The sequence below is a fragment of the Drosophila hydei genome, unplaced genomic scaffold (assembly GCF_003285905.1).
Source record: "Drosophila hydei strain 15085-1641.00,03,60 unplaced genomic scaffold, DhydRS2 tig00008150-arrow-arrow-pilon, whole genome shotgun sequence".
Lineage (NCBI taxonomy): Eukaryota > Metazoa > Arthropoda > Insecta > Diptera > Drosophilidae > Drosophila > Drosophila hydei.
The window spans coordinates 409,183-435,322 of NW_022045854.1; the positions used below are offsets into that span (position 1 = coordinate 409,183).

General features: G+C 42.7%; 3 protein-coding genes and 1 pseudogene across 5 annotated transcripts in view; 1 reads left to right on the forward strand and 3 right to left on the reverse strand.

Annotated features, from left to right (window-relative positions):
• The window catches only part of LOC111592366 (tyrosine-protein phosphatase non-receptor type 9), a 45,143-nt gene extending 30,175 nt beyond the window's left edge, over positions 1 to 14,968 (reverse strand). The window contains exon 1 of one of the 2 annotated variants that reach the window (XM_023304530.2): positions 14,836 to 14,968. In XM_023304530.2, the coding sequence (XP_023160298.2) occupies positions 14,836 to 14,877 (42 nt within the window). In that variant the 5' untranslated portion in view covers positions 14,878 to 14,968. Of the gene's footprint in view, positions 1 to 3,300; positions 3,318 to 14,835 lie in introns of those variants that run through there. The other variant, XM_023304529.2, reaches the window with a different exon arrangement.
• On the reverse strand, positions 585 to 1,869 carry LOC111592368 (annotated as a pseudogene).
• A 134-nt stretch (positions 14,969 to 15,102) lies between the features above and the next one.
• LOC111592365 (inositol polyphosphate-4-phosphatase type I A) lies at positions 15,103 to 23,117 on the forward strand. 2 transcript variants are annotated; one of them, XM_023304527.2, is made up of 9 exons: positions 15,103 to 15,773; positions 16,211 to 16,399; positions 16,770 to 16,928; positions 17,000 to 17,272; positions 18,330 to 18,866; positions 18,932 to 19,481; positions 20,325 to 21,642; positions 22,146 to 22,894; positions 22,961 to 23,117. In XM_023304527.2, the coding sequence occupies exons 2-9, from the start codon at positions 16,282 to 16,284 to the stop codon at positions 23,091 to 23,093; spliced, it is 3,837 nt and encodes a 1,278-aa protein (XP_023160295.2). In that variant the 5' UTR covers positions 15,103 to 15,773; positions 16,211 to 16,281; the 3' UTR covers positions 23,094 to 23,117. The 2 variants fall into 2 exon arrangements, with proteins under 2 accessions (XP_023160295.2, XP_023160296.2); XM_023304528.2 differs by lacking the exon at positions 15,103 to 15,773 and adding an exon at positions 15,905 to 15,984.
• Positions 23,118 to 23,597: 480 nt separating this feature from the next.
• LOC111592367 (39S ribosomal protein L38, mitochondrial) lies at positions 23,598 to 25,209 on the reverse strand. The gene is made up of 5 exons (XM_023304533.2): positions 24,969 to 25,209; positions 24,741 to 24,896; positions 24,328 to 24,685; positions 23,966 to 24,264; positions 23,598 to 23,905 (listed from the first exon to the last, which is right to left on the reverse strand). The coding sequence occupies exons 1-5, from the start codon at positions 25,126 to 25,128 to the stop codon at positions 23,619 to 23,621; spliced, it is 1,260 nt and encodes a 419-aa protein (XP_023160301.1). The 5' UTR covers positions 25,129 to 25,209; the 3' UTR covers positions 23,598 to 23,618.
• Positions 25,210 to 26,140: the final 931 nt, after the last annotated feature.

Sequence of the window (26,140 nt, forward strand, 5' to 3'; positions counted from 1 at the left end):
ATGGATGCCGGCTGCCGCATGGCATGCGTGACCGACGAAGTATGCTGAGGGGGCTCGGGAGGTATCAAAACTCTTTTGCATAGCTTTCAAAAATATGCGACTGAAAGCACATTTAATGCGCTTCCGCTGTGTGCGCAGTCGCGTGCAGATTGAATGTGAGCAGAGCCCCACTGGAGCACTAATGCTCCGAGTCGAGACCCAGTCACAGTCGCTTTGCTAATTTCCATATCAATAGCAATTCGAGGCAGAAAAAATGGGTTTTTTTTGCATTCTTCGAATAATGTAGAAAATATTAGATGCACAGTTTGATTGATGGACCCTTCCCTTGCAACTACCAGATATAAAATCGAAAGTGCCCGACTAGAAGATACCCGCACTGGGCATAACAGCATATAGCTAACATTTCAGTTATTCCATGCGATTCGCTTGGGTAAATACTAGGTCCTCTCCTAGCAGGAACTGTCATAAGAAGGAAGCAGTATGCAAAAGTCGAATCAGTTATTTGTTCACGAATGGAACTAAAATTCAATCGATTTGTTATTAATTTATTAAGAAATAAAATTACTGAAGTTTCTCTTGCTGTGTTGAGAAATGTGCGAATTGCTTGGATGGTCAACGAGATTCATCTCGGAGCGTATTGCTGATATACTTTAGCCGGTACGAGAGTTGGGGGCAGCTCATCCAGTTTCAGGCCGGCAGGCATGATGTTGATTTCCTCTTGGTCGAGTTGGTTATAACCATTTGGCCCACCGGGCATAGCTAAGCGTCGATCTGTCCTGGAAGCGTTCTTGGGCTGCGAGTGGGCCCAGCTGATGCTGATCTTGCGTCCTTTTAGCATCAGCTTATTGAAGGTACGATCAGCGGCCAGCTCGGCGGCAGAGCGCTTGGTATATTGGACAAAGGCGCAGCTCTGGCGCGGCACCAGCGTAACGGAACGTATATCGCCATATTGATAGAACACATTGCGTAGCTCCGGCTCGGTAATCTTCTCGGTCAAGTTGCCCACGTAGAGGGTGCAGACATTTTGATCCTCTGGCGCTTCCAGCTTGGGCAGATAGCCGACGCGCTGCAATAACTTCTCAGCGACAGGATCCTTGCGGCCATAGTAGCGATCCTTGATATTCTGTTCGCAGAGCGGATCATCCGGGTCGTGTGGCTTCTCGTGACGATAGGGACACTCCTGCCCGCGCTTGCACTCGCCCCTCGCCCAAAACGAACAGATGCGCGGCCTATTCCGTTTATAGTAGGGCGCCATGCGTGACAACTTGGTCAGAGTTTCAGTGGGCGCCAAGGCATGGGATGCAGCGCTACCCTGGAACACGTCACGCACATTCTGACTTCTGGTTTCTCTCTGCGGCACGTTGTTGTTGTCCCCTTTGAGAATTGAGTCGAGCACCTGAACCGGCAGGCCGTGATCTAGATCCAGCACGCACGTCTGGCACACGTTCTTCAAACGGGCGCACGTCGGGCATATTTCCGTCTTTTTGAAACGCATCCTCAGACCCGGACACCAGCGAAATACAGTGAACGGTCTGCTACAGACTTTGCACTCCTTGCCGTAGCGCTCCTTAATCATCCGCACATACGGATTGTCGCCTAAGCATGTCTGGCAGAGAATCGGAATATCCGAATCTTCCCAATTTTTGCAATTCTGCGCATTCGTTGCCTTTGACAGAGACATGGCTAATGAACGTCAAACTCATTTCCTTTCTTTCAATTTATTCCCTTCAAAAAATTGGTTCACAATAGCATCAATTGAGTGACGGCACGAATCGTTCGCGATATTTCCAATGCAACCTCAATACAAATATCGATATGAAACTTCTTATTGCAAATAATACCATCGAAATAAAGCTCATCGACCAGAAGACTATAATTATTCGACCTTTGGTGACCTGTTAAATTCCAATCTAAAGCTTGAATTGCCTTATCACACTAGGTTATTTCAAATACTTCAACCTATAAAAGAAAAAATGAGTTCTCCGTCCGTTATTTTTCCTATTCATATCTAAAAGTAAACAGAGGATGTCTCGGAGACAAAGAAAGATTTTTCCAAATGTAACCGAGGCTGTCGAGGTGATATTTACTTCGAGGTACAGAAAAAAATTTTGGAAAGAAATTTAAACCTGATGATTCAGAAAGCTAATGCCCTGGGCTTATTCAAATTTAGAATCAAAAAACCATTACCTTCTTAGTCACTAAATCATGTTGAGTTGTGTGATTACTCTGCTTCGTATAAGAATCATGTTGTGTAAGGTATATTAAGACAATTATTCCAAAGCAACGACTGGCAATGCTTGGTTTACAATGTACTATGTGAGTCCAAAATCTCTAGTAAAATATGTGTATGCCAAGTATCTAATCTTCAATAAACTAAAATAAATGTTCCAAAGCCCAAGGCAGTCTAGCATTTTTTGTTAATCACGAAGCAAAAAGCATTAAACAAATACTCACATATTCAGAGTGAGTGAACAGTGTATTAAGATGAAGATACATATAGGTACATATGTACATACATATGTATATAAATAAACTTGCTTCCCAGCATACAACACAGCTTTCACAAGCATTGAGCTAATAGCTCTCAGGGCGTCACTGCGCCATTTACTTAACACACATACAGACAGTCATATACACATATATATACGCATGAACATCATTCTAAAGAAGAATAGATAAAGGTAGCAGAGGCAACTGAAAATCAAACTGAAAGTCAGCGTCAGGTTTGCATCTGACAGTTGAGTCAAGCTGAGCTAGAGAGCAAAGAGTACACACGCAAAGCTAAAGGCAAAACTAATGAAGCGCGTCTATTAATAGCGCAACAAAAGCAAGCAAAAAATAAAAAGCAACAACAACAAAAACATGCCTGGCAACTGCAACTGCAAGTGATGGGAGCGAGCAAAGCACAAGACAGGCTAAAGTCAAAGTCAAAGAGACTGACAAACACCACAAGGCTCGCTAGTCATGTAGCTGTGTACACGAACGAGAGGACAATGGGTGTCAAAGCAAAAAAAGGTTTAATAGCCTGTCCTCAGTCAACTTGCCAAGCGCAGAATAATGCGTAATGTCTAATCAAGACAAAGCTTTGATTTATAATTAGCAGTACAACAAAAATAGCCATAAATACTTAAATTCAAGCACGAAGACGACCGCGCAAGCAATAGAAATGTAATTTAACTAAATAAAGACAGTGAAAGACAGAACATAATTGCATGCTCTGAAATTGTAAGAGTAAAATATTGGATTTCACAGTTCTAGTAGAGCTTTAGTAAGAGTCCCAGTCGAAAAATGAATAAACACCTTGGCTATGCACACAAAGAGACGGCGATGGCAGCTGCTCTCTTTGGCATAAGCATAATCGTAGTCTGCTCCGTGTTTATCCTTGCTCTGCTGCGATGGATGCATTTTGTTAAACACGATTTCATTTATTGAACACTTTTCACACGAAACAATATCTAATCACATTTATCAATGCCGATGAACTTAAGCAAATTATTGATTAACCTTAAGCACAATAAATGCTGATTAATATTTATTGATTGCAGTTTTTTCCATCCAGAATATAACAAGGAAAAAAGGAATAAAAAAAAAACGAAAACAAACGCACGCGTGCGTTTAGCAACGGCAAAGAGACAAGATGATCAACGCGACGCGGCCGCGACGACGACGACGACTGATGTGGCCAGCAGCAGGCAGCAGCAAAGTTGTCCGCCAACAAGCAACAAACAATGAAACGGGCAACAGGCAGCAGGCAGGCAGAGCTAACAACGCAGCGCAGCGCACCACACGACAGAGCCAACGCAAACAGAGCGCACCGCGCAGCAGCAGCAGTAGCAGAACCCTAGCACAGCGAAAGAGCGCGCGCCGACGCGGCAGCCCGCCCCATTACATGCTGCTGCTGCCACTGACACAGTTCAATGTCAGCCAGTAACAGAGTAGATCAGATAGATAGAGAGAGAGAGAAAAAGAGAAAAGTTAACAAATGTTAAGCTAAGGATCAATAGTGCCCCTGTTAGTTAACAGTGCGCTGTTATTAGCTTAAATGCTTCCCTCACACTTACACGCGCTGCACCACCACAAAGAAAATTAGTATTAAAGCAAAATAAGAGCTCATTTGCGCGAAATGAAGTGCGCATTTGACAAGTCAAAAGTCAAGCGTACGGCTCGCTGGGCAGCTTTTGTGCTTAATATAATTTATGAATCTCTCTTTCTCGCTCTTTCTTGTTCGTCGGACGCTTTATTTTATGACTTCTTATGAAAGTGTTAAGAAATTTCGCCGGAGAAAAATTTCACTCGCCTCTAGCAGCTGCCTATTGTTGTTGTTGTTGTCTCAGTCTGGTCTGGTTCGCTGCGGTGATTCGGATTTGTTTTCTACCATTTACGCATGATTTTTGTTGTTATTATTATTACGCTTTCTTATAGTCGCATCGATTATTTAAACAAAACGCCAGCTTAAAGCACACAAAGGGGAGGACGTGACATTGACACTAGACAATAGCTGCGGCATCACGCGTCGCCGCCGCCGTGTCCCTCGCCGCTGCTGCTGCCGCCACTGCCACTGCTGCATGCATATATCAAGTTAAAAACTTTCTTTTTAATGTTTATTTTTTATTGTTGCTGAGGCCAGCGCGAATAAATATATTTTTATATATATTTAAGAAATTTAATATTTACATACACGTACACATGCATACATATGTATGTATATGTGTACGTATAACCAGAAATCCGCATCAAAAAGAAATCACAAAATTTATGTCTGTATTTAATTTTTTTCTTCTGCTTTTGTTTTCCAGCCCTGGAACCAAAGCCCAAAAACAAGTTCGATCAACAAAGACAACAGCAGAGGGCATGGCATTTTGGGGGGGCGACAGCATCCTCTTTGAAGCAACCCACATAGAAAGTGATCCGAATGGGATTAGTTGGACGCTACTGTGAAACCGGCGCTGTTGCGCAATTGGAGAGGCCACTGTAACTTCACGATGATGTGACATTTTATGACCGAAATGTCGCCGTTGCGCTAAAACGTGACCAGCAAAGCATTCGGCTTTCTCGACCCCACTGGACTAAATCTGCTTAAGAGTGTTATGCAAGTGCTTACACTGCACATGCACATCCACATCCACACACATACACATACACATGTATATGCATATATATGTGTACAGGAATTCGCTTTAAGAGAGAGAGCTGAAGAGAGTTAACGCTGTACTCTGCGGAATGCAAGGCAAGCTAATTGGGGATCAGACGAGCCAAAGCTTTGCGCAGTTGACCGAATTCGCCGATATCCTTTTTCCTTAACATATAACAGTTGCAGTTTTAAAGAATTTGAAACACACAAAAAGCTCAGCCAATGGCTTTGTGTGTGCATAGCAATCACAGTTATTTGTAAGCTTTGGGCAAGCTGCCAGCGTACAGGCTAAAGCTAAGCAACAATACTAGTAATAATAGCGGCATCAGAAGCAGCTGCGGTAGCCGCAGCAGCAGTAAGGGCAAATGTTGCTTTTTAATTATCAGAAATGGCAAAAAATAGACACACTGAATGCTGGCCGGACGGACCAAATGTAGGGCGAAATACAAAAATAAAAGCTCTTCTCTGTAGGCACACAGACATATATAAATACTTACAAATGTGTATGTATGTGTGTATTTGAAGTTAGATGAGCAGCAAATGAGAAAAAATAATAATAAAAAACTCATTTCTTTTCACAATGTAAATCGGTCAAACCAATCAAAAAGGCAGAGTAAAAAACCTTAGCGACAACAACAACAACGCCATTGACTAGAAGCAAGGTCTGTCCGGCGATATTATCAACGCTCTATTAGAGTTCTTTCAACTTGGTTTTAACAACGTTTTTTGCAACAATTTTTTGAAAGCCTGCCCCGAGGCCATTTGGAAAGCGCTACACATATGTATGTACATACAATACATATGTACATACATACATATATCATAAAGAAGACGCGATGAGGAAGATGGTGGGACACGTGAATGTCTCTGCGCTCAGTGGATGACCCCAAAGTAATCACATACAAAATGCAATTGAAAATATTGCAACGAAGACTTGAGCACGACACAATGGATAAGAGATGCCAGATGACAACAGTAACAGCGGCAGCAGCGGAAATCAGGTGTCAGACAATGGCGCCGCTGTTAGAAATAACAGCATAATATTAATAACAGCAGCTACAAAAACAACAAACGCGTTAACAGAGAGCCATAAGAAGCGGAAAACATTACTGCACTGTAAACAATAACAACAGCAGCAAAAGCAACATGAGTGTTAACAGCGAGTCCTAAGAACACAGATGAACTGAACTTTGCTGCGCGAGCGAATCTAGGCATAAAAAATATATACATAAAAAAATGTAATGGCAGCTTTTAAATACTCTATACTTGTAAGAAACTGTGAAAACAATTTCATAAACATAGAATTAAAAAAAATTAAACTATTTTTAAGAAATAAAAAAGGAATAACTTTAAAAAATATTTAATTAAATTAAAAACCAACTAAATTTAGTGTAAATTTAATTTAATTTAAAAAAATCTAAGAAAGTTATTATTTTAATTAAGATTTTAATATAATTTTAATTCTAATAAAGTTCTATATAATTAATTTATACAAAATAAAATGTTGAAAAATTAAGCTAGATATAAAAAACAATTTAATTGAATATACAATAATTAATTTTATTGAATTTCATTAACTTCATATAAGTTAATAATTTTTACTTGAAAATTTACATTTTATTAGATATTTATCAAGCAAAACACTCAACATATGGCTAAATCGTATTAACCATATTTAGAATAAACAGAATGCGCTAAGACCATTGCATATTTTGTAATATATTAATACTATATATAAGGGTATAAACAGCGACCAAATCAACAACGATAAAGCGCTCATGCAGAAGAAGAAGAAAAATTAGAAGAAGAAAGCGTTGAGGAAGCAGCAGCAGCAGCAGCGGCAACAGCAACAGCAGCGGCAGCTGACGAGGGCCTCAAAGTCTTGAGGGCCTCAAGCCACTCGGGCGGTCGGTCACATATGGAGTTCAACAACCTGCGATTGGAAGAAATACGCAAGCAACGGCAGCAACAGCAACAGCAGCAGCAGCAACAACAACAATAACAACATAGGCAAAAATATAATGCTAGAAATTCAGTTGCTCTCAATTGTTATGCATAAATGAAATGACATGGAATAGCTGCCCTATCAACGCATAAATAAAACGGAACGAAATGGAATGGAACAGCAATAGCTGAAATAAATCAATGCAACTGGCCCAATTGCCATTTGCATCAGAACTAATTTTTCCACTTTTAATCAAAACAAAATATGGCAAAAGCTTTCAATCCAGTTAGAAAGCTCTACTCAAAGAGCTTTGTTCCAATTAGCTTCAATAATCTCGAAATACAAGTCCTATAAAAAGTAATCAAAATAGAAAATTATTATTTTGAGCATGACTCAGCCTCAAATTCCTCTTATTTGCCACAAACTATGATTGGTATTTCTTGAAGCCGTCAATAAATTTATATTTCAATTATTTAAAACTGGTTTCGGTCAGTTAGATTAAAAGTCAATGAAAAATTCAAGTTTAAATGCAATACATTTTTACTGCTTTCAACCTTCATCAATATATTAATAATAGCGACTGTTGCCCGGCACTGCTCGGACCAATTGTTGTAGTACATTCAATGAATTTTTTAATTTTTATTTTTTAAATATTCCAAATTATTTTTGAAGGAAATTGATTGAGAGGCTCAAGAATGGCAAACGAATCTGATTAATCAAGATACAAGACACAGAAAGAAAAGTTTTTTCCTCTGATTATTCGCAATTGATGGTGAAATTTAACAAAAGTTGATCCCAATATGTGCTTAGACTTTACAAAATCTATAATATATGTAGATATATTGATTTAAGTTCGTTATAGATCTTGAGAGAGAAGCAATTCTAGTATCGAACCTATTTACTCTTGAACAAAAAAACTTATAAAGGGGGCAACGAATTTTAAACAATATATATATATATATATATATATATATATATATATATATATATATATATATATATATATATATATATATATATATATATATATATATATATATATATAAATTTGACAAAGAGCGAAAATATTTTGACTCCGATAGGAAAGTACAACGCAATAACTCATGAATATATTGTATATATAAATATGTATATATATATATATACAAAACAAATATGCGTATATATGTATGTAAATCAGAAAGCTCTATAAATATAGGGCTCTATAGTAGGCATGCATTGTGCGCTTTAGCGATAGAACAATTTTGTATAATATATTGAAAGGGTTCGCTTCCATTTGCTGTGATACTCTGACACAACAAAGTCCATTCGCTATGGATTCGAATACATTTTATAGAGCACACATATTGAAAGGGAGTGCGATTTAGTGGTTCGATTTATAAGCCAATCATATTTATTTGTTAGACATACAGTAGGGAGCAAAAGTGTTTCCATAGTTGACACTTTCAACTTTGTGAGTCGATAATTTCTAAACGAATGAAGCAAATCAAAAAAACTTTTTTTTCCAATAATATGTATTTAATTCTTAACAAATTGCCGTATATAACAAAAACAAAAAATAATCAGTAAAATATTCAAACAAAGAAAACTGAAACAACACGCATGTGTACAATTTTGCACCTTCCGATATTCTTACTTTGGTTTGATTTCTTAATTCTCTTATCGGCAATACACATGCAGTTTTACCCTTATATGTTTTATTTATGCATTCTACACTTTTATGATCCAGAAATCCACGTGTTTCTTATTATTTGAAGTAGATTTGTTAATTTTAGCAATTAGTCTACAAAGTACCGCGAAAAAATGAAGAAGCGTTCGTCAGATGTCGAAAATAGTATTATTAGCCTAACTGAAAGTGGCTGTTCGACTCGTAGTACTTCAGATCAGCTTAATATTTTTCATTCAGCGGTGTCCGAAGTCCAGAAAAGACGCAATGGTACATCCAAAAACACTATTAAAGGCCGCAAACGACTCTTAAAGGACTCTGACGCCAGACTAATGGGAACTGATAAGTTCCTAACACCGAAGAAGGCATCTATGGACATAGGGAAAGACGTGAGTCAGCGGGTGGCTAGAAGAGCACTAGCTAAGGTTGGATATGTGACAAATGTGAACAAAAATAAACCAGCTCTATCCGAGAAGAATGTCAAGGGTCGATTGAAATTCGCCCGGGAACACAAGAACTGGACTGTAGATGATTGGAAACGTTTTATCTGGTCGGATGAATCCAAGTTCAACCGTTTTCAATCAAATGGCACGCAATACTATTGGCACAGGTCCGGGGAAAAGCTTCAAAAACACCATGTGAAGTAAACCGTTTAGCATGGAGGAGGCAATGTCAAAGTTTGGGGATGCTTTACTTGGTGGCACATTGGACCATTGCATAAAATTGATGGTATAATGTTAAAAGAAGACCATCTCAATATTTTGAAAACCTGTCTACCCAATTTTCTGGACAAGTGTGCATACCCCGTAAAGGAAATCATTTTTCATCAAGATGGGGATCCGACGCACACTGCCAAAACTGTCCGCGAATGGTTACAAAACCAAGATTTTATGCTGATGGAGTGGCCAGCTAAAAGTCCCGAACTCAATCCGATTGAGAACCTGTGGTCAATCGTGAAGCGACGGCTCGGGCAATATCAATCAATGCCATCCAACCTAGACGATCTTTGGAAGCGTGTAGAACTGAAGTGGAACCGAGTTCCAAAGGAAACCATAGAAAAGTTGGTCGAGAGTATGCCAAACTGAATAAAAAATGTAATAGCTAATAAGGGCCTGTGGACAAAATATTGATTTAGAATCATATTTAATTTTTTTCACTGAAGGTGCAAAATTGTACACATGCGTTTTGTTTCAGTTTTCTTCGTTTGAATATTTTACTGATTAACTTCTGTTTTTGTTATATACGGCAATTTGTTAAGAATTAAATACATATTATTGGAAAAAAAAGTTTTTTTGATTTGCTTCATTCGTTTAGAAATTATCGACTCACAAAGTTGAAAGTGTCAACTATGGAAACACTTTTGCTCCCTACTGTATATATTTTCTAGCGATTTTCAAATGAATTCTGAAAAATAAATCAAAAAATTCTGCCTTAAGCTTATAGAGTATTACGGCATTCGTTGTCGATAGCCGTTAATTTGCATTTTATATTTTTGTTATTTTTTGCTGTTATTTTCGCTTGTTTATTTTTGAATACTTCGCCTAGCTGGAATGACTAGGCATTTAAGCTCTGGGCGATAGGAGCGAAGCGCTGAGCGCATCATCTTAAGCATCCCACAACCACCCACCCATCCCCCCGTCGTTCTCCTCTTTCTAAAGAGTGAAAAAGTCCCGGAATGGGTTTTTTTTGGTCTTTTTTCGGTTTGGGGTTTTTAGGCACCAAATCGCAACGAGAGGTCTTTGTCGGGTGGTTGTTGCTCTATTTCGTTGCCTACTCTGTGTGTGTGTGTGCGCGTGTGTGTCTGGCATTGTTGTTGCCATTGCATGTATGTGTGTCCATTTGCTAGTGATAGCGACAGACCGCAGCGCGCTGACCCATTTTTCAACTACACACATGCATATGCTCATACTTATATACATACATACACACACATACATGCATACATTACAATACATATATGTATGTGAGCGAGAGCGTTTGTTGCACATCGCATTTTCATTTTGATACCCTGGTTCACACCAAAAAGGGGCATATGCACTCCAAATACAGTTCGCTTCAAATTAAAGATTTCGCGAACAGAAGCTCGGAACTCTAGTTCATGAATGATTGTTAATGATTAACTGAACTGGTTCGTTAACTGATCTGGGAACGAGTAACTCAATTATTTAGTTTGTCCCTCAACCAATCCATGAATCAATCACTCAATGGCTCAGTCAGTCAGTCACTCATTCAGTCAGTCAATCAATACATCATTTTATCACTCAGTCTATCTACTGATCCATCAGTCAGTAAATTTTAATACTCAGTCAATTTATCAGTCAATCAATCGCTTATTCAATAAATTAATTACTCACTTAACTGCTCAGACAGCTAGTCAAACAATCAATCAGTTCGTCGATCTATCAGTCATTCAGTCACTAAGTCAATCATTTAGTGTATTGGTCAGTCAGTCAACCAATCAATCAGCCAAAGTCCAGCAAATGATTAACAGTTACAGCAACGTGCTAAGCCGAGTGAGCTTGGATTAGCCGACTGAAAAATACCCTTAATCTCGCTGCAATATAAGTGACTAATCCGTTCGTCAGTCAGCCAGTCGATCGGTCAGAAAGCACAGCTTGCTCGTGATATGTGAACGAAACTGACATTGATCGACTAAAACATACCCTCTACTTTTTACCTACTATAGTTTTATTGTGAAGACAGATCACTAATCAAACTGTTTTTCTCTGGATCATAAAATATGACGCTGCAAATAAAATTCGATATTTATCGATTTTCATTATTGCAAAATAACAAAGAAGTAGTGCAGACTTTACGCTCCCTTAAAAATTAACTAATATACTCCCATTCAGCCACTTTAAATGGGTAGACATTAAATAAAACGAGCATTACGACTCAAACTACCCCCGCCCGCAGCCCAACTGGCACCCTTAGTGGCGCACACCCTCACGCTGGGTGCCAAAAAGGTTATTGTACTTTTTCTGGCTGCCCCATTGTGTGGCTGCATTTGGGGTTCAGAGTCCGTGCACAAGGATAAACAACAAGCAAATGCAACTCAACTGCAATGGCAAATAATATTTCATAACTACACACACTCACACACACACACACACACTCATTTATATATGTAAATAGTTTGCTGCTGTCTAGCGTTTTTTTATGAACAATTCGATTTATGCATCGAGCCTCAGCGATACAATTGCAACTCAAGCGAAGTCAATTATGAACACAAAATAGACACAAATTGCGAAATAGAAAAACACGTACATAAATATGAATGCGAATATGAATCAATATATATATATATATATATATATATATACATCAACCTTGTGGTTGTCAAACTAAAGATTGGTAGTTAAATAATTAGCATCATTACGATCATATTATCATGTTTCTGCTGCGACAGCTGAATGGAAGCGGGGCAGACCTGGCAGAAACTATTGGTAGTCAATGTGGGGATTCCAATGGAGCAAATGTGTAAAGGAAAATGCTTGGAAAGGAGTCTGTGTTTTCGTTGAAAAGTTATTACAACGGAACAACTGGGACCTGGAGCACGTTACTCCAGCATGAAAGCTATTGCGTAATAATTAATCCAAGGTGTGAGACAGCAATTGCAGTGAAGCCCACTGGTCTGACTGACAATGCACCTGCCTCATTATCAATATATTTATTGCGTAAAATAGAAGATTTTTCATTTGCCGCCTACAGACCAGACCGAAAGGACGACAGCCTCTGCAATAAATGTAGCATAGCGTACCACAAGATGCCAGAAAATTTCCCAACTGCTGCAGGACGTAGCCCAGTCGATCACATGCACATCGAACTTGACAAGCTCTAATGATGAAGATCCTTTAGGCTAATCTACAACGTAGTAAACCTGTTAATATATCGATTTAGTGGTCATCAGTGGGCAAATGAAGCTCGGCAACATGGACACCTAGTCGCGGCAGGCACTGTAATATAATTATTCTTGTAATAATAATTGCAATGTTCATTATCAGTCTTTCTCCAAGACCACTGAAGCTCTGCAATTCGAATCGAATTCATTATCTCATTGATGAGGTCGGTCGCTAAGTTTAGGTCTGTCTGGAAAAACTCATCGATATATAATGAATGAATGGCTTCAGTCTTGTTTTTCTTTTGCCAAGATAAGATTCTAACTGATCAAGAATATATATATAGAATAATATATACGTATCTATATTCTTTAACAGGGCTGAAGCAATCTTCTTGAATAACCTCCATAGCTCAAGGCTGTGAAAATCGCAATGCAAATCTATATAAATGCGAACTATCTGGACACTCGGAGTAATTGATCTTGCACAGTCTATGCATTAAACAAGATGTTTAGACGAATTCTATGAACAATATTCATGTCAACAATAGAGAAACAAGAAGTTTATAACAACGACACGATGTGTTTGGACACTGGAATATCAAGCGTAAGCAATCCATTTGCATAGGCTCTGTTCTGTTCACTCCGCTAATTGCTCCAATTGGGCTTTTTATATAAATAAATAACAGTGAAGATATGCATGTGTGTGTGTGGATGTGATGTGAATGTTTGTGTATAAAAAACAAACGAATAGATATCAAATCAAGTTTGAAGATTGATTTCGGGGAAAAGAGTTTATACTCGAATGCATATACGAGAATGGGGTAGGGTATACAAACGAGCGGATAAACAAATTGAATAGAGAATAAATGAAAATGAATGAATGAAATGCGCTCTAAACAAATTCGCGAAATAAGTGGGGGAATTGCGTAGCAAAATGCAAAGATTTTACTTTGAAATTGGACAGATTTACAGACAACCCAAAGAAATTCTAACGAAATGGAATCAATTTGGAGGCACTTCAAGGGAACTGAACCGAAATGGACGCGCTGGCGCCCTCGCAAAATAAGTAAATAATAAATAAACAAATGCGCATCAATAATACACCAAAATTTGTCTGCCCCTGGACCAGGTAGAGCGTGTGTGAGAAAGAGTGTGCATTCGTGTGCGTTTGTGTGTGTTTGTGTGTGTGTGTGGCGTGAATATCGTGAATATCGGAATTTCAAGCAGCTCCCTGCAAGGTCAGCAACACTGGCCATTCCAGCCACAGTAACTGGCGCCTCACTGCTCGTCGCTGCTGCGATTAAGCAAACAATGAACTTTGCGTCAGCTGGAGGAAGTCTAATTTGAGCAATAAGTTGGCACAGTTGAAAGAAAGTAAGGGAGAGAGAGAAAGAGGGAGGCAGAGAGGGAGAACAAGTCAGCAAAGAGACCAAAGATCTCTCAAATATGTTTCTACACATTTTTTACCCTACTGTAAACGGGTTTTGTGAACACTTTTGGCTTAACAGCCCACTGTAAAATGCAGCAGCGACAAGAAAACCAGCCAACGGAAATCACTTTCCCTACTAAATGCAGCGCGAGCGAGAAATTAAACAGCAACGCGCAGCACTGATTGTCTATGTAGTTGTAGCAGAGTGTGAGAGCAAGCGCGATGGCATGAACGTGTGGCGTTTGTTGTTATTGTTATTGCAACCACTTGCTACACAACGCAAAGCAATACAAACCACACACACGCATACACACAAACGCTTATACAGGCATACACGCATACACACTAGCTTCCACTTCCCCATGCCAGTTGTTTTTGTTTTTTTTTTTTTTTTTTTTTTGTTGTTGGTTGTGTTGTTATTGTCTGATAGCACCATAAGCACAGTGGGCAAGTGTATAGGAATTTATTTCGTTTGCGTTGTACTGTTGGGCATGTTGTTATGATTTATATATGCGAATAGCACGTGCGTACATAGTTTTAGGAAAAATCACATTATTTTTGCAATTGATAAATACCGCAACAGATTTGTATGGAACACATTGCAACACACGCTCTACACGTTCACACACGACACACATTCACACAAGTGTACGCACACCCACACACACGCACAGTTGAAAACACGCACGCAACTTCCAAGTTTATTGTTGCGCTCTTGCATTTACACACAGCATTTTGCACAAGATTAGGGCGTGTATGTCATTTAGTAGTTAGCGTATATGTATGTATCCAATTGGTTCAACAATTCTGTTTGTACACTTACAAGTTCTTGGTCTTGTTGTTCAACCGCTACCTCCGACGCCATTTTACGAATGTGAAACAGTATCGCCGATTCGTATTCACCACGCAAACAGCTGTTTTGCGCGCAAAGTTGGCTGCGAACACATAGGACTGTTGCATTAAGTTGGCCGCGACATATCAGTGATAGTAGTAATATCGATTAACTTATCGATGTCGTCCATCTGGTCTGATTGACCCTGTCATTTTATACAAAAAAAAATGTCGGGATGAAACATTCATATTAACTTTAGGGCGAATATAATACATTTCGAGTTGACTCCTCTTTTTTTTAATTGGTTTTCAGAAAATTCAAGTAAATTCTAAGGGGTATGATAATGAAAAGCATCGCACTAAAAAATTTAAAAATTTGTATCGAATAAAAACTGGAATTAATCGTGAACTACAGCCAACTATTAGGTTTGCCAGCCCTGTAAGCTAACATCTGCTGACAGTGGTTTTACAGAAGCAGTAACATAAACATTGTATCCACTCAAACCAAAGAACAAATGTAAAGAACAACAAATACCGAACTAAAATGTCAAGGAATAAATTGTCAATACAAAAGTAGTAATGTGAATATTTATTGTTGAAATTCAAAAGCAACCAATTACTTCTAAAACGATAACAGCAAACCGACTGTCAATGTATACGCCAGTTGATAACGCTATCCACGCGTCGCCAACTGTGCAGTCAATAAAAACTTAGTGGAATTGCCAAACAAAATTATTTTGTTCATGCAAAGAGCTACGCAATTTCAGGTCAACGAGCTAAATATTCAATTTCGGAATCTCGTTGGTCCATAAGCGCCGCTTAGCCAGGGATGCTGTTGTCAACGTCAGCTGTGCTAATTTGAGTGTGTGTTACAGAGATAGAGAGAGAGATATACAGCGAGCGCGAGCGCGGAGTAGAGAGCGAAGAGAGGTATGTATGTAGTACATTTGCCATACAACATGAACGTGCGGCGGCACCTGCTTGCCCCCATGCAACACCCTCGCCCTCGCCCTGGCCATAGCTTTGGCCTCTGCTTTCTTCTTTTACATTTTCGCCTTTGCCTTCGACGTTTGCGTCTTCTGTCTTTACTTTTCTTATTTATTTATTCAATTATTAAACGTGCAACTACAGTTATTCTAAGGTGTGCCTGCCGCCCATTAGGTGCCCGCTTTTGGTCACGGCTTGACTCGAGTCATTTTTATAATTAAATCAAACTCTGTGTGCGAATTTCAATGTGTTCGTGTGTGTGTGTGGGTGTTGCGTTGTCAACCTTGAGTTTTTTCCACTGAACAGAACACAAACTACATTTAATGGCCGCAATTTGATATAAACAAACGCATAATTTCTCAATTACAATTCGCCAACAGCTGTCGCATCCAGGCACCAGAAACAATCGTCGCCAGTTACCCGTAGCCCGTTGCCCAGTTAGGCTAGAAGCATGCGCTTTAATAGATCGGAGCTGGCTAGCTTGGCAACCAATACCTTAACCAGATTCGACAAAGAGGGTCTGCTAATTCTAACAGAGCGCCAGGAAAGTATTTTCTGGCGCACCGATGGTGAGTTCAAGCACGTCTTAATCATTCATCGCCCCTAGCCATACACCCCACATACACACACACACACATACACACACGAATACGTTTATTTTTGGCTACAGTTGCGGGTTCTTTGTTTAACCTCGATTACAGATTCATTTCATTGCTGATTACTTTAGATTTCCGCTTATGACAGACACACACACACACACACATGCACACATAGAAGAAACCCACCCCACCATAGATCAGTAGCTAATCCTACACGCTTCAATTCACCATTCACCATTTGCTTATGCACTTTTGCCATCTTTCTCTCTCGTTCGCTCGCGCTCTCTGTTTGCGCGCCCTGTGCCCTGTGCCTTGTGCCTTGTCCGTCATCCAAATACAGTTAAGCTGGAATGCTGGTGCAAGTTGCGTGGAAATTTACTTTTCTATCTGAAGGACAAGAATCCAAGATCTTCAGTTGCTGGCGTTTTGGTGCTGGAGAACTGTCGCCCGTGCATACATCATGAGGAGCCCGAACCGGATGGCTATGTGTTCGATCTAGGTAGGCTCTAGACACATTCTCTAAACATTCACTTGATTTACAGTTAAACTAAAAATGTCCCATTTTTGCAGACTTTAAGGATAGCCCATCGCAACGCATCGTCACGCACAGCGCGGCGGAACGGCTTGATTGGGTGCGCTGCATAGAGGCGTGCTCCAATCATCAGATCGACTTGCAAATCAAACAGCTGGAGGATCAGATTGCTGCAGCCACCGCAGTCAAGCGCTCCAACTCAACCATAATGGGCAATCGCATCGATCAGGGCCTGCCATTGCCAGCAACAATCTGCCACGATTCGTGGCCAGCGTCGGCAGCAATCGCCACAGTCGAGGCGGCCTTTGAAGGTGATCTAATACAGTTCTAAGCTGAACTGGCCCAAGTTGTTGGAAGTTGTTATGTTTGTTTCTTACCTAGCGTCTATTTGATTTATTTTCAACTAACCTGGATAGTCCCAAGACATTGGCCATGATCTATGTTAAATTCTTAGTTTGTAAACCATCAAATTTCGATGCCCTATGCACGAATTGCACATGCTTAATCTACACACACACACAGAAACACATACACACATACACACATATACATGCTATAACTAAATTTTGTGTGTAGTTAACCAATAATCTAGTTCGTGTTCCCCATTGCCTTTGCCTTTGCCTTTTGAAGTTTATAACCTCCATAAAAAGACTCGCGTAGAAACGAAACCAAAGAATCCATAAAATATGCTATAATGACACTTGCCTAAAGTTTGTTTCAAGCTAAACACAGCCATATGTGCAGGACAGCTATTGGGCTGTTGAGCTTTAAGCTTTTAATGCAGTGTTGAGCATCTTAAATGAGCTTTTGGCATTAATTTAAAAAAGTTTCTATGTAAAAGTCTCAAGAGCTTCAGAAAGCTGTGCTTAAGTAGAGCTTGTTAGTTGAGCCTAAAGCACATTAATATATCACAGCTGCAGAGTTAATAATGAAATTAGTGAACAAATATATATATATAAATTTAAGCTTTAAAGCTTTGTTTGAGCGAGAAAGAAAGGCCGTGAATATTGAGTTCTTATTTGTCAAGCGTGAATGCTTTTTGATGCGCTTTAAGCTTAGAGCTTGAAACGTCATTATAGCAAATTTTGGAATAGATTAAAATATGTTCTATATTCGATGAAATATATTCCAATTCCTTAAATGTAATGCGAAAAGTACGAATTTAACTGCGAAAGAGACAGGTAGAGAGGCAGAGAGAGAGAGAGAGAGAGAGAAATGGAATTTATTCAAAGAATAAACTTTATTTTGTTTATAAAAATGTAACAAATTGATTTGTTCTTATTTTTCGTAGAGCCTAGAGAACATCTCCATTTTGGCGTAACTCATATTTTGCACCCGTATCATTTTCTGTTCCTCTTCGCCTTGTAGATCCGGAGCTCTCAGAGCTGCCCATCTGCGAGACGGCAATCTCCTGTGATAGCCTGCCCCTGGACAGTTTCGGGCGAGCGCCGAATCCGCGTGTCATCTGCTCGGTGCTGCAGCCGGGCGAGGATTACCTATGGAGCCAGCATGCGCGCACCGAGCTGCTGGAGCGCACGCGTGCGCCCAGCTTTCTGTGCACGATGCGCTTCTTGCGCAGCGCCGGCTTCCAGGCATCGACGCGTCTGCGTTTCACTGTGCACGACGTGCGGGAGCGCGTCTCGCTGACATCGCTGCCATTGGGCCATGCGGAGGTGGCGCTGGGCGTGATACAGGACACGACACGGCTACGCTTGCCGCTCTGCAGCCCAAGCGGCGAGTGTGGCTCGATAACGCTGTCCTCCTGGGCACCAGAAGCGGCCATCGAAATGACTCCAGCCAGCGGCCTGGACAGAGCCGTGAATGGCCTGACGCAGCCAACGCAGCCGCCACGCTCTAGCACCCAGTTCTTCCAGCAGGCAACAGACTGCAACGTGAGGCACAAGGGTGAGTCTCTATTCCGCGTGCTTCACTGGCATCCATTAGCCACTCAGTCGCCTCCTCGTTTCCAGGTCATCGACGCACTCAATCGCTGCCGCCGAAGCTCGGCGTGCGCCTGTTTGTGCCCCAGCAGTGTGGAGTCGGACGCGTTTGTGCCAATCCCAGCCAGCACTCGTATCGTCTGCAATCGTCGCTGGGCGCTGACATCAGCGTGCTGGAGACGCTGCTGGAATCGCGTCTATGCTGCGCAGTGCCACAGCAACTGCTCTCGATTTGGATACAGCGGGAGAAGGAGCTGCTGCAGGAGATCTCCGGCATGGGTGAGCTGAGCGGCGAGTGGCGTTGGCGCCAAATGAATCTGCTCGAGGAGCATTTGCGCCTGCTCAAGGACTACTCCCAGGCCAAGCAGAACATCCAGCAGCTGATGCGCGACGGCATCTACTACAAGCGCTCGTCGGCCAAAACGGACGAGGCGCTCGAGTTTCTGCCCGTCAACCTGCACGTGCAGCGCATGTGGGCCCAAAATGATGCACTGCAGCGTCGTGGCGTACTCGACATTGTCACCGTGGGCGCATTCACACGCCACGATGCCAAAGGCCGCAAGTGCGGCGGCCTCATCAAGTGAGTCTGCACGAATATATAGCTATATCCAGTTCTGCTCTTCAACATATGCCCATTATCCTTCTCGTGAAGGCCTAGCTAGGCTCTCTCTTATCAATAGACTACAAGTGCTGGCCTGCAAATTGTGCTAGAGTCTGGTCATAAGCCCAAGAGGGAGAATCATCTATTGAAAGGAGACAGAAAAATGGAATGGCATACGTAGAAAAGGACAGACTGCTCTTGTCGGTATTGCCCGACTAGTAGATACCCTGAACCCTGTGCGAAGAGTGCAGTTGCCATTGTTCTTAGGCACTCACATCACGTTCACTATGGGTAGTTAGTTATAGACTAACTTGCGTCTAGTCAAAGTTCGAAATTCCTTTTAAATTTTGGAAAAAGGAACCGAATGCATCTAAAGTTGGTAATATTCATAGGCTTCACAGTCTATATAAGAAAATGTTGCATTTATAATAGGGAACCGCTGGGTATTCCTGGCTTTACAGTCATGCCTCATGCCACATCCGCATTCGACTCCTAAGCGATAACAAGAACATGGAAAATATAGTAGAATAGTCCATAATATATAGTAGAATAGTATATAGTCGTACAGGAAGCTCTTCGCTTTCACTGCGTTCATAGGGACGGACAGACAGGGGTAGATCGTCCCGAAAGTGGATTCCGATCAAGTTCATTAAAGCTTACGCCTTCTGCTGCCTGTCTACCCTGCATATATACCCTGTTGATCCATTTTGAAGGGCATTCGAATTTCAATTTGAAAAAGAAGAGGGAACTGGGATATGTTATAGATTGTATATACATGCATGTCGAGTTTGTATTAAACCCTTCGTCCTTCCATTGCGATAGGCTGCTGCAGGAGAGCAAGGCCTGGAAGCTGGAGCAGAGCAACGCCTGCAAGGTGCAGGCGGCCAACGATGCTGTCCAGGCGACCAAGCAGCTGCGCAAGGAAATCGTGGAGCTGATGTCGCAGCTGCTGCAGCTGGCGGCGCAGCGCAGTGCCCAGGACATGATGCCGCTGTGCAATGAGATGATTAACAAGACGCAGACGCTGCTCAACATATGGGAGCCCAGCATCGTCGAGGAGGCTGTGACGTTCATAGAGCGACATCGCATTATCGAGGAGCCGGACAACGAGCTAATGGAGCCGATGTCGCCGTTCCGCAAGATAACGCAGCAGCTGAGCGCGCTGGAGCTAAAGTCGCCGGAGCTGGAGGACTTCGCTACGCCCGTTGTGGCGCCGCCGGACTTGTGGCCGCGCGGCGTCCAGCCGCTGATGCGCTCCAACAGCTGGCATCCGAGCAACACGTCGCCCTCGAGCTCGCTGGACATCAACGCGATTGACTCGCTGCAGAACGTGGTCAAGTGCTACAATGCGCACCTGCGGAGCCTCGAGCAGCAGCAGCAGCAGCAGCAGCAGCGGCAACGGCAGCGTCAGCAACAGTCGGCAGCAGTGCCACAGCCTCCAAGTGAGCTGTCGGACGAAGCCACATATCAATCACTGCCGCCCAACTGGGATGGCGTTGCTGCCACATCGTCATCATCGTCGACAGCGCCGCTGCAGCTGATCGATCTGGATGAGTTGGTGAAGGCAGTGCGAAAGCGACCATTGACGGCCAGCTTTCTGGACACGAAGCTGATGAGCTCGTCGCCGTCGGCGAACTATTATCGGCCCACGGAGGAGCCGGAGCCACTGGATCTTACCCAGCTGAATATCGAGGCCAGTGTCATGTGCCTGGTCAGCAAGCTGAAGTTCTTCTGCGGCCGCTGCGACAGTCCCGCCATACGGTTGCGTCATCCCAAGGTGCCGCTGAAGCGCGAAGGCTTCGCCGTGGCGCCGCAGCAGGCGCCCGATGTGATAGCGGCGCCTATGGAGCCGACCCAGCAGCTCAAACTTGATCTGGCGCCAGGTCCACCAGCCGCACCGCCACCACCAACTGCACCGCCCAAAAAGGGCAACAAGTTCACCGACGGCCTGGATCTATCGCTTACCACCGACTGGGTGGCTGAGCTGCGTCCCAGCATGCGCAAGCTGCGCCATGCCATGGACCGTCTGCTAAAGACGGCGCGCCTCATGCACTCCGTGCAGCGTCTGCAGCAGGACGTGCGCTGCAACCGCCTCCAGGCGAGCATCATGTACCGACGCGATGTTTGCTTCTCGCAGGCGGTAAGAGTTCCTCAGGCCAGGCACAGGCTTCAAGGCATAGCATTACTCATCTGGATATAGAAAAGACAAATTTTAGATAGACATATTTATTATGGGGAGCTCCATGAAACACCTATGTGGATGTAGGAATTGTCAGGGATCATTAAGATCAGAGCCAGAAGATGTGCCCCTTTAGTCCTGCTCTCACCTTTAGAAGGAACTTTTAAGTTTATTTTCCGTATAATTATTCCTAGAGCTAGTCAGACGAAGTGGCCAACTCAGTGTGGCACGCTCGAGGATATATAAAGACGAGCTGTTAGTTCATTCAGACCAGCTGTCATGGAAGAACTCTGAAGGGATCTCTGAAGATCATTTTGAGAGTTATGTATGCAGGCCAAGGCTAGGTGAAAAAGGATATCCAGAAACTATATAGTCTGACAGATGTATTAAGTGGAGAGGAGGAGGAGGAACACATATCCATATGTACATAGACTCATATTTATATTTGCTGTTTCTCCACACAGTTGACGGCGTTGGTGAGCGCTTTGATGCTTCGGCTGTGGGGCAGCGAGCTGGATGGGGCATATATGTCGCTGCTGCGCGAGCTGGGGCCGCTGGCGTACTTCGAGGGGCTGCTGTCGCTGTATGGCGCTGAGACGGACATGTGGAGCGACATGTGCATCGCTATTGAGGATTTGTCGGCGGTCAGTTTTACGCTGGTGCCGGCCGCACAGGACGAGGTGCAGCCCGTGCCGCGTATAACGGGCTCGCGGCAGGCACTGGAGGTGCTGCTGCCAGTGCCGGAGCACGTGCTGCCCACGAGTGGCCGCAACACGGTTAGCTTCAAAATCACGCCCGTCTTCTTCAACATTGGCATCAATGAGAAGGCCTCGTTGGGGCACACGCACGAGCAGCATCGCTCCAATCTGGACAACTTTCTGCGGCTGAGCCAGTACTTCAGTCGTTACCGCAAGCTGGGGCTAAATGCGACATGCGCTGCCGATGCGGATGCCAGCGTCTCGGAGTGGGATGCTCTACAGTCGCTGCTCGGCTATATGGAGCAGCAGTTGCGCGCCAATGCGTCGAAGAATGTGAAGATTCTGCACCTGGCCGAGGATGCGTGTCGCCTGATGGGCGGACTACGCTTTACATCCTGCAAGAGTGCCAAGGATCGCACCGGCATGGCCGTCACACTGGAGCAATGTCGTGTCCTGGTCCGCGAATTCCAGCTGCCCGCCAAGCAGGTGCCCTACGCACTCAGCACCATGCGCAGGTTGTATTCCATCTTTGCATCATCCTCGACACACGCGTCCTAATTGAATTGTCCTCTTTCTTGCAGCGAGGGCACCCGCATGGACAACGTCTTTAAGAATATTGGCAAGCACAAATACGCTTTTAATCTGCCTCAGGTGATTATGCTGCCGGCCATGTATAGGCCCCCAGTGGGCGCCTACGGCAAGGCCCAGACCTAAGGCACCTACAAATCACTTCGTTACAAAATTGTTTTAGTCTAAGGCCAAGCAGGTGACACGAGTACTTATGAGCAACATATATACATATATATAACAATTAACATTTAATATTTAACATTTAAACTGTGCCAAAAATCAAACAAGTTAATCAGCTAACAACTAATTAAATTAGAGCATCACAAAACGGAAGTGAGAGAGCAAGAAGTTGCCTTCGCCTGCAAGCGAAAGATTTGTTAAACACATTAAACGATTCCATAGGAGAATAAATATATATATATATATCTGCATATATATATGCGTGTATAGAGTTAGCTTTCCTCTATTATTTATGTACTAATTTATTTAAACTATTATGTAATTCATACACGATACACTTGGCATGTTACTTGTAGGAGCGCAACGTGTACTTCGATTTAATTCCATGTACTTCCAGCGAATGAAAGCAACTTGTTAACCAAAATACAAAATAAAACCAAAAATCATACAACGATTAGCAAAGGTATGTGTATATCTAAATGGCTTTGTTTAGTAATCCTGCACACGTCCAGTGCCTAGTCGACGTTTGCGTATCTCCGTCTTTAGCCAGGAAGGCACATCGCGTAGCGGATGGGCATTGGGAAAGCGAAGCGGCTGCTCCGGACCATCGAAGGGATGCGTTTTTGCAAGCTTGCGCTGCAGATACTCCTTGTTCACCTCCTTGATGTCACGGTGCTTGTCCATGTACAGATTGAATGGCTGCTTGAGCGGAAAGAACTTCTGGTCTGCCAAATATGGCTTTGGGAAATCATACTCGTAGACCGGCTCCTTAAGTTCTGCAAATGGCAATCGACAATTAGAATGTATTGCGCAGATCTGTATAGCCAATAGCTTACGCAAAACATTGTGGTAGAAGCTTGTGAGGGATTCATCCCAATTGGTCTGGTAGAAGGCGAGACCCGCCGGCGTCAGGTCATCCTGATGCTGACGATAAAAGTCCAACGTGCTAAAGCTGCGCTTCTCAAGGTTATTGTTGTCCTTGGCGTCCAGCTTGTGTGCGCTCAGATCCAGGCGGGATTGCTGCTTGTAGAGCACGAAAACCATGCGCTGATAACCCAAGCCTTTAGGTGGGAATGGCGGCAGATAGTCGGCTAATACCTCGCCCTCGCCAATCTTGCCATTGGGTATATTGGCGCTATAGGGAAAATAATATAATTTAGAAAAAGGAAACATACGCATTATGTTTTTGGTGACCTACATAAACCAGTGAAGGCACTCGGCTGACGGATTGGTATAGTGTGCATCGGGATTGGTGGCCAGAAGGGTCCAGAAGCTATCGCCCTGCGCCGCCTTGCCCGTAATAGGATCCAATTGGCCATCGAAACTAACCAAAGGCGCTTTACTCGCCTCAGAGGGCTTAATAACATTGCCATTGTATACGGCACTAAGGGTATCGGCATTGAGCTCGTATTGTATGGTTAAAGGCACGCGCGGCACAAAGTAGGCGCTGCCAAACAGATGCTCAAAAATGCCATAGTGATCCGCCAGCAGACGCAGACCATGCTGGCCCGTTGTCTGCACATATGTATCCTGCACCTTGTCCAAATCAATAAGCACTGTAAGTAAGTAGCTTTATTATACATGTAGCTGAAAGGATTTGCAGTTACTTGCATTTATTGTCACGGGCCAGTTGCTCGAGCTCCTTGCTGGAACGCTGTGCCTTGAGATGTTCAAGGCGTGCCTTTAGCTGTGCCGAACGCGATGGCTTTAGCTGCGGAAAGCCAATGTTAATGCGTGCCACTATCTCCGGATCGGTGACGTTGTCGTCTAAGCATAATATAAGTGCGAAAAGTCAGTCAACTGCTGCAGCTGAGGCTGGGTTACATCAACTGCACATACCTTGTAGTCGCTGTTCCAGGGTGCGAGCAACGCCGGGCGGTTTGCCACGCAGCGTGTGCCCCTGTCGCGTGTTTACATTTAACAGCAGCAGCGCTATTGACTGTGTGCTACGCAAGCTGCCATTTATGCTGCTTTTCATTAATAAATTACTAAAAGACATTGTGTTTTATAAGAAGGCGGCCCTCGCGTTTTCAACTCAACTGCACAGCTGATGGCAGGCCGATATGCGATAGTCCGATAGCTGCTCAAAACCAGTGCTGAATAATCCCAGTTAATTGTCATTAATTTTCCAATGATCTGGCAGCCTTATCCGACAAAATATATTCGTTTTAGTTTGAATGTTATCAGTTATACGAAATGTTTAAGCCGTCCATATTTTTTCATTGAAGACAGGTTATTTAATTGTCTTTAAATAAATAAATATCTAGGCTGCAGTTGTGTTTTATTATACTTCTAAATTTCTTTTATTTATTATTTATTATATTTCATTAGGCTTTTACGCTTTTATTAATGATAAGGATGCTGATGACCGCGAAATTGTTTCGTATTATATTTATATGTCCTTTTTTATTAATTTCCGGTTGATTTCATTTTTGTGTGCACATTTGTAACTTCATCCTTGGCGTAATTTCATTAACTGATGGCAATTATTATTATTGTGATGCATGTTCATAAATACATTTCAGATAATTAAGAAATGAAGGGAGCAACTATTTACGTCATTACAATACGTTGCGTTAATCGATTGTATATAAATAAATATACAGTTAGGGATGCTAGCGCCTTCCATTGAAGTAATTTCTAGCCAGTCGGATAAAAATTGCGCAGCACTGGTTGCGAGTGCCGGTGACGAGCCTCCTACACACACGCCTACACGCGGCGCACGCTTACATATACATATCTACTTGCATACACATGTACATGCATTTGTATATTGTAGTAGGCGTAGTGTTATACGAACGCACACATAGGCATACATGGAACAAACCAGTTTTCATGCGCGCCGTATAACAGTTTCACTGCCGGCGTCGCTGCCGCCAAAGCAGCGGCCGTTGATGCGTCGGCGCTCGAAAAGGACAAACTCAAGGGCAATCCATTGCTCAGGCCGTACAACGGAACAAAGGCCCGTCATCAGGAGCGCGGCACTAGATGAATATAAAATTGAAGCAAAT

Excerpts from the sequence above, each read along its gene's own strand:
- LOC111592365 (XM_023304527.2), top strand. The coding sequence starts at position 16,282 with ATGCGCTTTAATAGATCGGAGCTGGCTAGCTTGGCAACCAATACCTTA. Across the intron at positions 17,273-18,329 it reads AGTCGAGGCGGCCTTTGAAG|ATCCGGAGCTCTCAGAGCTG; the intron begins GTGATCTAATAC and ends TTCGCCTTGTAG. Across the intron at positions 21,643-22,145 it reads ATGTTTGCTTCTCGCAGGCG|TTGACGGCGTTGGTGAGCGC; the intron begins GTAAGAGTTCCT and ends TTCTCCACACAG.
- LOC111592367 (XM_023304533.2), bottom strand. The coding sequence starts at position 25,128 with ATGTCTTTTAGTAATTTATTAATGAAAAGCAGCATAAATGGCAGCTTG. Across the intron at positions 24,897-24,968 it reads CCTGGAACAGCGACTACAAG|ACGACAACGTCACCGATCCG; the intron begins GTATGTGCAGTT and ends TATTATGCTTAG. Across the intron at positions 24,686-24,740 it reads ACTGGCCCGTGACAATAAAT|TGCTTATTGATTTGGACAAG; the intron begins GCAAGTAACTGC and ends ACTTACTTACAG.